At 59.4% G+C, this 13,407-nt stretch overlaps 1 protein-coding gene across 1 annotated transcript; it reads right to left on the bottom strand.

Annotated features, from left to right (window-relative positions):
* Positions 1–7,521: 7,521 nt before the first annotated feature.
* EN2 (engrailed homeobox 2) lies at positions 7,522–12,347 on the bottom strand. Its single transcript, XM_043873501.1, has 2 exons — positions 11,203–12,347; positions 7,522–8,273 (listed from the first exon to the last, which is right to left on the bottom strand). Exons 1-2 carry the CDS (start codon positions 11,858–11,860, stop codon positions 7,957–7,959), a joined length of 975 nt encoding a protein of 324 aa, XP_043729436.1. The 5' UTR covers positions 11,861–12,347; the 3' UTR covers positions 7,522–7,956.
* Positions 12,348–13,407: the final 1,060 nt, after the last annotated feature.

Raw genomic sequence — 13,407 nt, 5'->3', positions numbered from 1 at the left:
GTACCTCCACCCCAGGGCCACCAGGGGCGGGCCGGGGGAGGGGAATCTGGCCAGGCCTTGGTCCCTTGGTCCCGGGGGCACCCCTCCGCGGGCACTCGTGTCTGGGAGAGGAAGTGAACCCCCTGCAGGCGTGGCTGGCTTTTGACCTTCACCCCAGGCCGCCAGGCTCTGCGCACACCCCCGCTGGAGTGTCTCAGAGATCCTGTGCTCTTCGGGGTCGCCAGTCTTTGGGTGATACTTCCCCAAGCCAGCCGGACAGAATAGAAATGCAGATGGGCTTCCTGAGCCTTTGAGAGCAGATTGGCCCTGGGCCACCTCTCCTCCTCAGACTGACCCCTTTGTCTGAGGTCTCCCACGGCCCCCCACTCCTTCTGGGTTGGGGTGTACACAGGTACAAACGGTAGATAGACCGAGTTGAAACTCACTTTCTCCATGTGCAGGAAACCAAGATGCAACCCTGATACTTTTTTTTTTAAAGGTCTAAATTTAGGACCATCTTTATTTTAAATCATCAGTCTTGTTGAAATGGGAGGTTAACAACATATCACTTCTTCAACTGAATGATATAATTATAAAATTATCTCCACATAATTAGCTCAGGATTATGTTTCATTCTTGTTAGCATGTAATCAAAGCCTGTTATGCTTTTAGCTATAGGAACAGCAATTAATTTCAAAGGGGGTACTTAGACCCTTCACTATTTAGACAAAATAGCTCATCGCGCCAGGAGCAGGCGGTTGGCTCTTGGAGGAAGAACGGTGGTTGGGGCGGCTGTGATTCGAGGGTGGGGTGGGGTGGGGGGGACTCCCAAGCCTCCTCCCTGCCCCCACGCTGTCTCGCTGGGCGCCCACCTCCTAGGCGCTGAGTCCACCCCTGTCTCGTGGTGACTGAGGCTCACTGCTCAGTGCGGTAATTACCGGCTGGAATGGAGAGGGGAGTGGTGTGTGAAGTTGCTGAGCCTCCGTAGGAACCCAAGGCACGGCATCTTGCTCATTTTGGGGGGGAAGCCTGGGGAAAAGAGCCTGGTATGAATGGAAGTGCCTATGTGCTTGAGCTCTGTGATCACAAAGTGCACACCCAGCCGGGTTTGGAAGGAGAAGGGACTCCTGATTCTAGAAAGTGCTAACGGGAGTCCCGCGGCCCTCTAGTAGGAGTGCGCCCATCACTGCTCCACTTTTCACAGCCACGCGAATATCTCATCATTTCCCCCTTCCCCTCAACCACCATATAGATGCGGTGGCTTTACCAAAACCAGGCCTTGGGCTGGCCGGGCCCAGGGGGCTGAGTACGAGTTTCCCCTGAAGAAGGAGAGTGGGACTGCCCACCAGGCAAGTGCTGTACTGTGCCGCATGCTTTCTGTTCTTTTCCTCATAAACACCCCCTTGCAGGGAGCCTGCTAGGGAGCAGTTCTTTCTGCCTGAGACATGAATGATTGGGCTTCGGGGCACAGGACTGCCTGTTCACAAAACTCAGCCCCATCCTTGCCCCAAGTTTCTTTCAGTGAGAAGAAATGCTGTTGTATAAGTATCCACATGAAAAAATATGGAAGTCCACATGCTGAGCCTGCACATGGCGGGGAGCTCAGCCGAATGCTTTCTTAGCAGGCTTCAGTCTCGCACCAAACAAATTTGCTGTTGTTTAGTCGCTAAGTCGTGTCCGACTCTTTGCCACCCCGTGGATTGCAGCCCTCCAGGCTCCTCTGTCCCTGGGATTCTCCAGGCAAGAATACTGGAGTGGGTAGCCATTTCCTTTTCCAGGAGATCTTCCCGACCCAGGGATCGAACCTGCATCTATTGTGACACCACGGAGCCACCAGGGAAGCCCTAACAAACAGGTGTCTGGAAGTCAGCATGCCAGGCGTTCCTTCTAGAGACTGAAATCTGCCCGATTTAACCCAAATGTTTCAGCACTGGGGGCAGGAAAACAATCTGAGGCTTAAAACTGACAGCCTCTGAGTTACTTATCGGGGCACCTTTCTCACAGCAGCAGAGGCATGGAACCGGCCTCGACAGGAGTACATTCTGCAAAAGGCTGCTGACCCTGCCTGTCCCCCCACTGCCTGAATCCACAGAAACGCCAGCTTTCCGGATTCACATTTTGTTGGGGTGGGGGGCGGGGAGTGTGAGTCCAAATCCTCGGGAGAAAGTTGTGGCCTAAAGGGGAAACTCGGACGGACCCACCACGGTGGCTCCAAGAGGCCGGAGAGCCGGGGGCCGGAGTCCTGGCGAAGTTGGAGGGGGCCGGGAGGGGCGGCAGACCCCCGAACCGGGCAGCAACTCCTCTCGTTGCGCCTGGCAGCTGGAGCCTGTGATTACCCATCCAGAGAGGAGAGAAAAGCGGGGAGGGGAGAGAAAGGGCAGTTAGCGGAGGGGGTAGGGCCGGGGGAGGCGGAGGGCAGAGCCCGGCGCAGAGCCTGACTGTCCTCTCGCAGACAAAGGACTTGGCGGGAGGAGCGAACCCCGAACGCGCCGGCTGAAAGGCGCGGGCCGCGCGCTCGGACCGCGCGGCCAAGTTTCTCAGCGCGACAGATGGGGCCGCGCGCCCGCCCGGCCCAGCCCTCCAGACGGTCCGCGCCGGCAGTGACCCCCACCCGCCCTCGGCCCCGGCCCCACGGAGAACCCCGGACGGGGGCGGGCCCCTCCCGGCCGCGCTCCCCACTCGGGCCCCCTCCGCGGGCGCAGTCCACTGAGGCCCCGTGCTCTTTTTCCCTCCCCGGGTGTCTCCGGGGAGACTGGGCTGGGGCTGGGGGGCTCTCTGGGACGCCTTCCAGCCCGAGGGGGCGAAAAGGCGGCCGAGCAGGCAGGTCTCCACTACTCTTTGTTCTGGGCAAAGCTCTGGGCTCGGCCCTGGAAGGAGGGGTGGGGAGGGACCGCCAATGGGGCGAGTCCGGGGCCCTGGTCCTAGCGTTCCCCCCGGGATGCGGAGCGGGTAGAGGGTCTGGGGACTCCCTCCCTCCTCCCAGAGGCATTGCCGGGGCCTGGCAAGGGCTGGGGCCTGGGTGGGCAGAGCAGCAAGCTGGGCCACACCTGTTCCCGAGACTCCTGGGGCTCCCCACCGCCCCTGTGCTGACCTAAGACGACGAGGTGGTCAGTCGCCCCGATGGCTAAGCAGGAGGCGAACAACAGCAACAATAATTACGCGGTCCTCCTCAGCCTCACCAGCCAGGCCGGGGGTGCGGCGGACCACTCGATTAAATCTCATAATGAGGAGTCACTTTAATGACTATTATTACATTTCAGGCGATTTCAAGAATGGCTTTTTATTTGCTGTGGGCGGGGAGCATAAACAAAATGAACTATATGAGATTAATAATGAAAATATGAATGGCCTGCTCGGGCTTGCGCAGCCCGGCTCACGACGTGCGCCCCTGGAGCTCAGGGCGCAGGCACCGCGCGCGCGCGCGTTTCCCCCGCAGAGGGCGGCCCATGGGGTCGCGGTTCTCAGCGCAGCGCCAGGCCTGCCTGCAGCCGCCCTCGCCCACCACCCAGCCCACCCTGCCCGCTGCTCTTGAAGCCAGAGGCCTCGCCCTCGGCCCTGATAGGAGAGAGAAGCGAGCGCAGCAATGGGGTCCCCACCCCGAGGCCCGGCGCGGGGCTGCAGTGCGTGCCTGGAGGCGGCGTGGAGTGCCGGTTGGAGGGTCGGCTTCCCCGGAGGCCTTGGGCGCCAGTCGCCATTAGTCTCCCAGGGCACGGCGGCTCGGCCTGGCAAGCGGCAGGTTTCGGCAGAGCCGGGACCTTCGTGGGGGCTCTTGGGGAGCTTCCCCGGGCGGGCAGAGGCCGGAGAGGTCGGATATTAAACCAGCGGGAGACAGAATGACTTTTAGCCGAGACAGAGCGAGCAAACATGGCCTCGCAGCTGGCCCCGCGCGGCTGGCAGGCGTATTTGCATATATAGTGTGTGATGTTTGCTGTGCCCACCACACTCCCGGGCACACCTGTGCCAAGCGGTTCAGAAGCCCCAGCGATTTGCCCTTTTCACCCAAGGGAAAACAGGAACCATGGAACCTTCTCAGAGATCAGACTGGTGGCACCCCACTTTTGCCCCCTAAAGAAAGCCCTTGGTGGTCCACTTCCTGCGACCTTCGCCTGCCGGTGTTGACCCTCGGATTCTGACTCCAACCTGAGGGTGGGGGCTCACTTATTCGACCCCATTGGGCAGCTGGAGGAGGAGCTGTCTAAGCACCAAGGAATCCTGCTGGGTCTTTGATCCTGCACCTTTGGGGAAGCGTGTTCCACTGGCCTGGGGGTCTGCGACCGTCCACGCTCAACTCCCAGGCCTCAGCCCAGTCTCTGCGCAGCTAAGGAGGCCTGGGGAAACAGCCAAGCCTGAGGGTGGGGGCTGTGCAGCTGCAAGCCGCAAGGACGTCCTTCCTAAAGGAGCTTTCCTCCGAGCACATTTAGGAAACCCCACCTGCTGTGGGGGCGACAGTCTGGTGAGGTGTCACCGGTACTGCAGGCTGGGTCCAGATCCGAGCTGGGCAGAGCTGTGGGGGCCCAGGTGGAACTCAGTGGCGGCCGGACTTCACGAAGGGGCATCGCCTGCCCTGCAGCCCGACTCTGGTCTCCACTGTCTGCGCTCAGTCGCTCCATCGCGTCCAACTCTTTGTGATCCCATGGACTGTAGCCGCCAGGCTCCTCTGTCCATGGGATTCTCCAGGCAAGAATACTGGAGTGGGTTGCCATTTCATTCTCCACGGGATCTTCCCCACCCAGGGATGGAACCCTTGTGTGTCCTGCATTGGCAGGCAGATTCTTTACCACTGTGCCACCCAGGAAGCCCAGCTCCTAGTGAAAGCGGCTGGTGTGTGCCGAAGTGGCTCTCCATGAGTTATGAGAGAATTTAAAAACGTGTAATAAACGTAGGAGCAAAACCAGAATTTCAGCATTTGGGAGTTCTGAGAGTTCATTTAGTCCAATCTCCTACTGGAGGCCGGGGGGGAAGCAAATGAAAAACCTTATGCCACTGTAGGCCTAGTGTCTGCTTGTACACCTCTGAGGATGGGGAGCTCATTACCTTGCAAAACCATACACTGCCCCTTAACAGCGCTATGATTTGCCAGTGGGATGAAAGACAAAAACTAAAAATGATTGCTGAATGTTGCTATGTCATCTTTTTATTGAAAGGAAGGAGAGGCCAATCAGGTAATAGAAGCTGGGCTAGCGCGGTTTTGTCTTTAGGAACCCCCAGATCAGCACAGGGGCAGGGTAGTGGCTAAGGAAGATGTGATCCCGCCCCATTAATGCCCCTGGGACCAGGCAGTGGGACCAGGCTCCGGAGCCTCTGCAGCGAGACCCCAGAACGTGTCTTTGCAAAACCGGGAAGCAGCTCAGCTCCTAGCCAGAGGCCCAGCGTCCTTCCCCTTGGGAAGCCGGTGTGGAACGGAAATGCCTAAAAGGTCGCCTTGGGAACAGCCGATCCTCTCCAGTCTCTGAGCTTCTTTTACTGGGAGAAGAAAACCGTAGCCAAGAGAGTTTGGAAATAGAGCAGTTGGGTTCACAGGGCCACGTCAGTTGTCCTCTGAGGCCAGGTGAGTTGCGGGTCCCAAGACCAAAGCTCCCATCCACTTCCGGTCTTTTCCCTGCATCCGCCTTGGGATGCCGTCAGTCCGTCAGTCCGTGTCCTCTGCTCTGGGGAAAAGACAACAATGCAACCTAAAGAAGAGCCTCTTTGTCTCAGGTCAAGTGAGAGCTCCTCTCTCCAGGGGCTGAGCGCCTCTGTCGGCTCGGGGAGCGGCCAGGGACGGAGACCTGTTGCCTTCTGCAGGAGTTTAAATATTTATTCAAAGAAAAAGCACCGGACTTTGGAACACTTCCTTCTGGTAAAGAAATGCGTCCTTAAATTCCTTTGGTTGTCCTATACTCATACAGGAGACATCCAAAGTGTCTTCATTATTTAAAAAAAAAATTATGCCTCTCGCTACAAAGGTAAGCATGTGCACACCTGCCGTGGAGGGAAAGACCTGAGCACCTGAGCACTGAGGTCGTCCTCGGCAGGTCAGCTGGGCTCAGAAACACACTTAAAAAAAAAAAAAATTACTCATTCCATCTTGGACAACTGATATTTTACAATAAAGTGTTTTTTTTTTTTTTTATTTAATGTAACTTTCAAGAATTTCAACACACAAAAATGCAGGGGGAATGTTCACAATTTTGATAACCACAGTAGTAAACAGAAACATTCATTTCTTATAAGATTATAAATATTTGCTACTGGAACTGTAAAATGCACATGTATAATAAACTAAAAAATAAAAATAAAAAAATAAAAACCCCAAAACTTTGCTTCCTGCTAAAAAGGCATATCATTTCATTGAGTTTCCTAAGCAGCAGATGGTTATTCACAGAATTTTAAATTACAACTTTTGCTTTTATAAGTTTCTTTTCCTTAAAAAAAAAGGGGGGGGGGGTTTACGCTAGTATGTACAAAGGGAAACTATTATCGCAGTGAAATAAAGAGGTTTAAGGCAAAGAGAGAAGTTCACCCTCAGTCCTCGGGACAGGGCCCGAGGCACCCCCCAGGCTGTCCCGGCACAGACGGACATTTGGACACAATTCTTTTTCCATACAATAAACAGAAGACAGTGTGGAGCTACAGATATAGATATAGATAATGTGTTTGTTTATATATATGTACTTGGTGGGGATATATTGAATATATTTCATTTACACTGTACCACACTTCAAAAAATAAAATGTATATTTAAAAAAAAACAAGAAAAGACAAAAAGTGATAAGAAATGATTATTTACACATTTTCTTCTTTCCTCTATATCCTGGAGAATTCTGAGTTCCTTTAAAAGTCAAGGTAGCCACATGTTCTAGAACTGTGGACTCTTACACGTCTGCTTCTGTGTGTGTATATGAGCACACACACAGATATATGTACACATGCACACACATATTTACCATGAAAGAATGCTCTCTATAGCAGAAGCGGCCACTTAAAAAAAAAAAGGAAAAAAAGAAAAGAAAGTGAAGAAAAAGAAAAAGGAAAGAGGGGAAACGCCAGCTCCTTCAGGCCTCCACAGCCCCGGAGGCACACCCAGCAGACCTTGCCTGCGTTTCTAGGACCCCCCCCCCCCCCGCCCCGGATATTGCCTGGGCAGCTGATGGAGCCGCAGGGGAGCTTCTGGGCCCAGGTCTGGGGGGACAGGGCGGCCCCAAAGCCTGTGGGCCTCCAGCCACTGGCGCCCTGAGGCCCAGAGCGGGTGCCGGAGGTGGGACACTCCAGCGCTGGAGGTGGGCGGCGGCTGGACAGGGGACAACGACGCAGATGCAGACAGAAGGATGCAGGGAGGCGCGAGCCAGGCCTCGGCGAGGAGACAGGGAGGGAAGGCAGGCAGAGGGGGGCTGGCGTGGGCCCTGCCCAGGCAGCCCCGGGGAGCAGGGCACCAGACCGGAGGCCCAGCCGCAGCCTCGCCTCCGGGACCCTTTCTCTGCGATGGCGGCGGCGGGCTTGGGCATGCAGACCCTCCTGCCAGCCTCACCAAGCCCACACAAACAAAGTGGCAGAACTCATAGACCAAGTAGGAGCTATTTATTCGGTTCACAGTCGTGTGAAATGCAGCAATAAAAATCTTTGGACTTCAGCAAGTTGTTTTAATTTTTTCATCTTTTGAAATTAAAAAAAAAAAGTGTCCGATGTCCCATAATGGAACTTAGGGGATTAAAAAAGATGAAACCCTAAGTAGCCCCCTTTGCAAAAACCAAAAACCCAACATAAAATTAGCATAATCTCATAAACATAAAAAAACTCAAAAAATATTTTATAGTCAGATATTTTGGATTTTACACCTCCTGTAAATTATATATACATAGAATATTGCAGAACCATAGCTAATACACGATATCTTCACTATGAATGCTGGTATAATCTTTATACACTGGCCCTTGATTTCTGATTTTAAATTATTGCATCGTTTAGCCAGGGCGGGCCGGGACGTGGCACCCGCCCGCCCTACTCGCTGTCCGACTTGCCCTCCTTGGCGGTGGTGGAGTGGTTGTACAGGCCCTGCGCCATGAGGTGCACGGCCAGCGTGTTCTTGCTGCCCGTGGCCTTCTTGATCTTGGCGCGCTTGTTCTGGAACCAGATCTTGATCTGAGACTCGTTGAGGCTGAGCTCCTGCGCCAGGCTCTGGCGCCGCTGCTCCGTAAGGTACCTGTTGGTCTGGAACTCGGCCTTGAGCCGCTGCAGCTGCTCTGCCGTGAAGGCCGTGCGGGGCCGCTTGTCCTCTTTGTTGGGGTTCTTCTTCTTTGGTTTGCGAGACCTGGGACCTGGGGAGGCGCGGGGGACACAGAGAGCGCGGGTTAGGAGGGCTCCGGGCCAGCCTGCTTGCTGGGGGAGGGGGCGTCACCGCCCCGGCACAGGAGGCTGCCCCAGCCTGTGGCGACCCGGAGGAAAGCAGGGCTGGGTTTGGGGTGGGCCGCTGGGGCGGAGCTCTCATGGAGGGGGCGGGGAGGGGGGGCTGGGAAGTCTGCAGGAGCGGTGGGCTTGGGGGCAAAGGGCAGGCTTAGCGGAAAGGTCAGGACAGCAAAAACCCCAAAACTCTGTGGCCAGGCCTTTTCGAATCCTTCCTGAGGTTCCGTCCACGAATGGGGACAGGATGGGGTGGCTGCGGGGAGAGAGCTGAGGGAGACAGACTGGAGGGGATTGGGCCAGTCAGAGTAGCAGGGGGAGCCCCGGGGTGCAGGGCAGACTCCCCACAGACCCGGGGGCCGTGGGAGCCAGCGTCAGGTGGGTGCTGGGAACAGGAAGGGTCTGCCTCCCCCAGCCGGCCCTGTGGGTCCATGTTCATCCTTCCCTTTAAGGGCCAGAAGGAGCAGGAGCTTCCCACCCTTCACCCCACCAGGTCTCTCCCAGTCCCCTGTCCAGGAGAGGGAACACACTGCCAGCCCCAGAGCTGAGGAGGCCACTGGGGACCCCGCTGACCTTGGGCAGAAGGCTCACACTTCTCACCCCCACTCTTCCCGGTGGGCCGCCCAGGTTGGTGTGGGGCAGTGGCGCTGGGAGTCCTAGGACCCCGGCAACAGAAAGGGCCTGAGAAAGGCGACCAAGTGTTGTCTTTTTCCGGGTTTCCGAAGGTCAGATGGGACGAGGGGGTCAGAGAGGGAAGAGGCCTTTGCAGGAGGGGGTGGTGGCTGCGGGTCTTAATCTGTGAAGTGTGTGAAGTCACGCTGGGGGTTGGCTCCCACTTCTTCGGAGGAGCCCTGGCTGAGAGGCCGGAAACGGCTAGACCTCCGGCAGCCGGAGCACCCAGGTGCCCACCCGTCACCCCACGGGACTCTGCGGGGTGAGGCTCCGGGGGGCACTCGGAGCAGGAGGGTGGATCATCACCCGGGCCTTCCCTAGCTAGGGATCTGTGGCGGTCCGCAGACCCAGGAGGCCCCGGGAACCCCCTCCTCCGCCCACCGAGCCTTGCGCTGTCTCCGGGAGCCACGACGGGAAAAAGAGGGCCGGGCCCCGTGGAGAGGGGGCACCGGACTGTTCGGCTCAAGCCTGGGGCCTTCAAGATTGGAAGCACACCCAGGCGCACCCCCACCCAGGCGCACCGCGCCCCCTGCCCCCACCGTGCGCACACTCGCTCACAAGCCGAGGTCCCGGCTGCCCAGCCTGGCTTTTTCCCGGAGGGTGCCGGCGTCCAGGGGGCGCCTCGCGAGACAGGCAGGGGGCAGCCCTGCGAGGCTTCTACAGGCCGGGCGGAGGCCCCCACCACGGCCTCGCACGGCACAGCCCGCCCGCAGTCCCCATCCGCAAACTCCCCGGGGTCCCGGGGCACTCCCACCGGCCAATCAGCCCACAAAAGGCCCGGGCCACTTTATGGAAAGGAAATCTCCCTAAAATAAGAGATTTCAGTTCCTTTTCCTTCTTGATTTTCGTTCAAAACGCAAACTCTTAAGGAGTCTCGGAAAGACCAAATCTCCGCAAAAAAACAAAACAAGACAAAACTCGGCGTCGCTGCTTTCGTAAACGCCCGGAAACACATATCTTATCTTACGGGGCTTTTTTTTAAGTCCAGTTAGACCAGACACTGAGCCAGGCCCGACTGCCGGGCTTCCTCCGGCCTCTGGGGCCTGGCGCGGCCGCGACTCCCGCGCTGCACAAAGCCGGGCCGAGGCTCCTCGCCGGCCGCATTGTGAGCCTATATGTTAATTAAATATTAACAAAGGAGAGAGGCGAGAACAATGGAGCAAATTTCAGATCTAGCTAGAGAAATTGGGGTTTCATCAGAGATACACACAGACCGTTTCTGCGGGCAGGCGACCCGGGGGTGACTTAGTTGCGCTGTGAGCTGTTTAAACGACCCCCGCAAAACAGTTGAGGGTTCAGGAACAGGGGGGTCCGGTCTGCGCGGCCGTCTCGGGGACAAACGGAGTCTCCGCCTAATGGCGGTTTGCAGCCGCAGACCCGCATTTACTTCGGCTCATGCTTCTATGGGGACGTGGACTCAGCTTTTAAAAATCCCGGGTCTATGAAAAAGACGCCCAGAAGCTCTGCACACTCTCGCCGGCTCCCCCGCGCACTTCCTCTGAAATCTGCTCCTTTCCTACCCAGGAAAGCTCGGTAAAGATCCATTCTATCCGGGGACACAGGCCTTCCTCTTCCAAGCTGTGTGCGCACCTCTTGGCAAATAAAACGAGGCACAGAGCGAAGGGCTCCTCTGTCTCCCTTCCTTCCCTCTGCGGATCCCTCCACCGGCCCCTGGTCGACCCCAACTGAGAACGAGCAGCGAGCCTCGCTTTCTTCCCCGGACACATCTGGGAAACTGGGGCGGCAGGATGAGACTAAGTCTCGGGGCGGGCTGGGCGTAGGTCCGGGTCTGGACCGAGTTGGAAGAACAAGCGAGGGTGTGCTCTTCCGGGCCTGTTTTCCAGCCACCCGGATTCCCACCAAATAAACTCCGGCCAGGGCAGGGATGGGCTAGGGACTAGGAGAGGCCCCCAAGGGCAAGAGAGAACGGAGGTCCTGGTACTTTTCGCCGTTCTAGGAAGTCTGTAGCCCCTAGTGAATCAACCCTGCCCCTCTCCGTCTTGCCGCGGCCCGCGTCAGCGTCGGCCGCACACAGTGTCGCTGTGTGCGCGTCTTTGTGTTGGGGGCGAGGGATGCTCGAGTCTTCTTCCTCCCGGTAAGTTCCCGCCCCAGCGCTGCCCCGCAACCCCGCCGGCCTCCCCACGGCGGGTCGGGGCACGGGTCCCCAGGGCTCACCTGAAGAAGGTCGGTCCGAGTAGCGCGTGCAGTAGACCCAAGCCGGCCAGAGCATGGGCTGCGCGCCCAGGTTGGCGCTGGCCTGCGAACTGTCCGAGTCTGAGCTCACCGACAGGTCGCCGCCGCCCAAGCCGCGGGCCTTGAGCGCCCCGTCCAGGGGACCCCCGGGGTCTCCTCCTTTCTTGGCGCCGCTGTGCAGTGAGAGCGCTTTAGAGCCGCCTTCGCCGTCACCCGGAGAGTCGCTACCGCCACCGCCGGGCAGCGGCCCGCCCGCCCCGGGCGCCCCGGGCGCGTTCTGCCGGGGCTCCCGGCCAGACACCAGGAGCTGCTCCGCGCCGCCCGCGCCGCCGCCTCCCTCCAGGCCGCCTTCGCCGCCTGCCCCGGCGCCTCTGCCTCCTCCGGCGCCGGGACAGCACGTCCCTGCGTCCTTTCTCCGGCCGAACTCGGGCCGCAGGATGTTGTCGATGAAGAAGTTGGTGATGCGGTGTGGGTGCTGGTGGTTGCCGGGGGCCTGCAGGACCGCAGGCAGCATCAGAGCCCGCCGGCGGCCAGTGTCCGCCTCGCCAGGGCTGCCGGCGCCGCCGCTGGGGCTGCATTCCGGCGGCCGCTGCCCCTCCGCCGCCGCCGCTTCGCTAGGCTTGGGGTCATTCTCCTCCATGCTGCTCACAACAAATCCCGAGTCGATTCTCCGGGGAGACCCTCCAGTCAGCCTTCCGCTTCTCCGCTCCGTACGCGGAGACTTCCGAAGCCGGCCGGTGTCCCTTCCCCGCCGACTCTCCCGAGGGCGAGCGCGGCGGCAGCAGCCAGGGCTGGGGTCCTACACGTCGCCAGCCACGCTCAGAGCCAAAGCCACGTTCAGATCCACAAGTTGAGTTAGAAAATACCAAGAGTCGCCCCACGCCCAGACGCCGGGAGATTCAAAATAGTCCGGTCCGAGTCTTCGCAGCGCACCCAGTCGCTAGACGGTCACAAGGGTCCGGCGCGGACCCGGGGCGCCTCGGGGCTCCGCGCGCCTCTCCACGTCCGGCTGCCTCCGGCTCCGGCGCCGCCGCCGCCGCCCGGCCGCCCGGGGCTGGAGCTCCGCGCATGCAGGCAGCGCGCTCGCCCGCGCTCACGCCCGCCGGGGCCCGCTCGGGCCAACGCCGCCGCCGCCGCCGCCGCCCGGCCGCCCCCGCCCGCGCGCCCCGGCCGGCCCTCTAGGGTGCGGGGCGCGAGCGGTCAGCGCGCCCGTTGCCGCCAGCACGCACATGGAGGCCCACGGGCCCGCGCTGCGCTCGGCCGGCCTCCGGGCCCCTGCGCGCGGCCGCCGCCCCGCCGCGGGCCGGGGCGCCCCCGCCGAGCCCCGCCGAGCCCCGCGGCCCGAGTCGCATGGGTGAGCGGCGGGCCGGGCCGGGCCGGGCCGGACCGGGCTGGGCCGCCCGCGTTCCCTCGCCGTCTGCGCGCCCTCGCGCCTCGGCCTCCGCGCGGCCAGGAAATTTCCAGGCCACTCGGCGCAACCCGAGACACTCGGACTCTGGATTTTTGTTCTTATTTTTAACCGAGCCCCCTCGAGTGACGTCGCGGGCCGGTCTCCTGGACACGTGCCTTGGGCCAATGGTCGCGGCGCCGCGCGCCCACGTGACCGGCTCGGTGACAGGGGCCGCCCGCCGCCCCGCCCCCGCTTAAAGGGGCCGCGTCCCTGCGCTCCGGGTGCGGAGCCTGGACCCGCGAGACCGCCGCCGCGTTCTCTGCGCGCGCTCGCGCGTTCGCGTTTTCCCCGCGGCTTCTCGGCGATCTGAGAAACGCCCGCGACAGTCCCGCCGGGTCGCCCACACGCGGACGGGGACAAGCGCTGGAAGGGTGCTTTTTTTTTTTTTAACATTTCCATATTGTTTACCGTGGGGAAAAAATCCCACAATTCCTTGCACAAAATGCATAAATAACATTAAATGAGCTGCCGAGATACAAAGAGACTTCTGGAAGTCCGCCTTGCTGGAAAGGGCAGTTGTCACTTACATTTGACTTTGGTAACCCGGGCAGCTTCCCGTCTTTAATGCAGAGCTGACGCGCAGGCCCCTCTTCCTGCAGACACTCACTGTAAGTGTGCGCGCGTGTGTGCGCGCGAGTGCAGGGAGCCGCGTGCATGCTGTCGGATCCCACCTTGGCCACGGATCCTCCTGAAACGTGCATGCAGACCCGGAAGAGCTCAGGAACGCGATGTGGAAC

Source organism: Cervus elaphus, chromosome 18 (genome assembly GCF_910594005.1).
Source record: "Cervus elaphus chromosome 18, mCerEla1.1, whole genome shotgun sequence".
Lineage (NCBI taxonomy): Eukaryota > Metazoa > Chordata > Mammalia > Artiodactyla > Cervidae > Cervus > Cervus elaphus.
The sequence above is the reverse complement of the archived record's forward strand: the minus strand, read 5'-3'. Positions and strand labels throughout refer to the sequence as shown.

What these genes read in the sequence shown, in the direction of transcription:
- EN2 (XM_043873501.1), bottom strand. Translation starts at nt 11,860, where the DNA reads ATGGAGGAGAATGACCCCAAGCCTAGCGAAGCGGCGGCGGCGGAGGGG. An exon ending in CTCGGACCGACCTTCTTCAG is followed by an intron (nt 8,274 to 11,202) that starts GTGAGCCCTGGG and finishes GCGCCTCCCCAG; the next exon opens with GTCCCAGGTCTCGCAAACCA.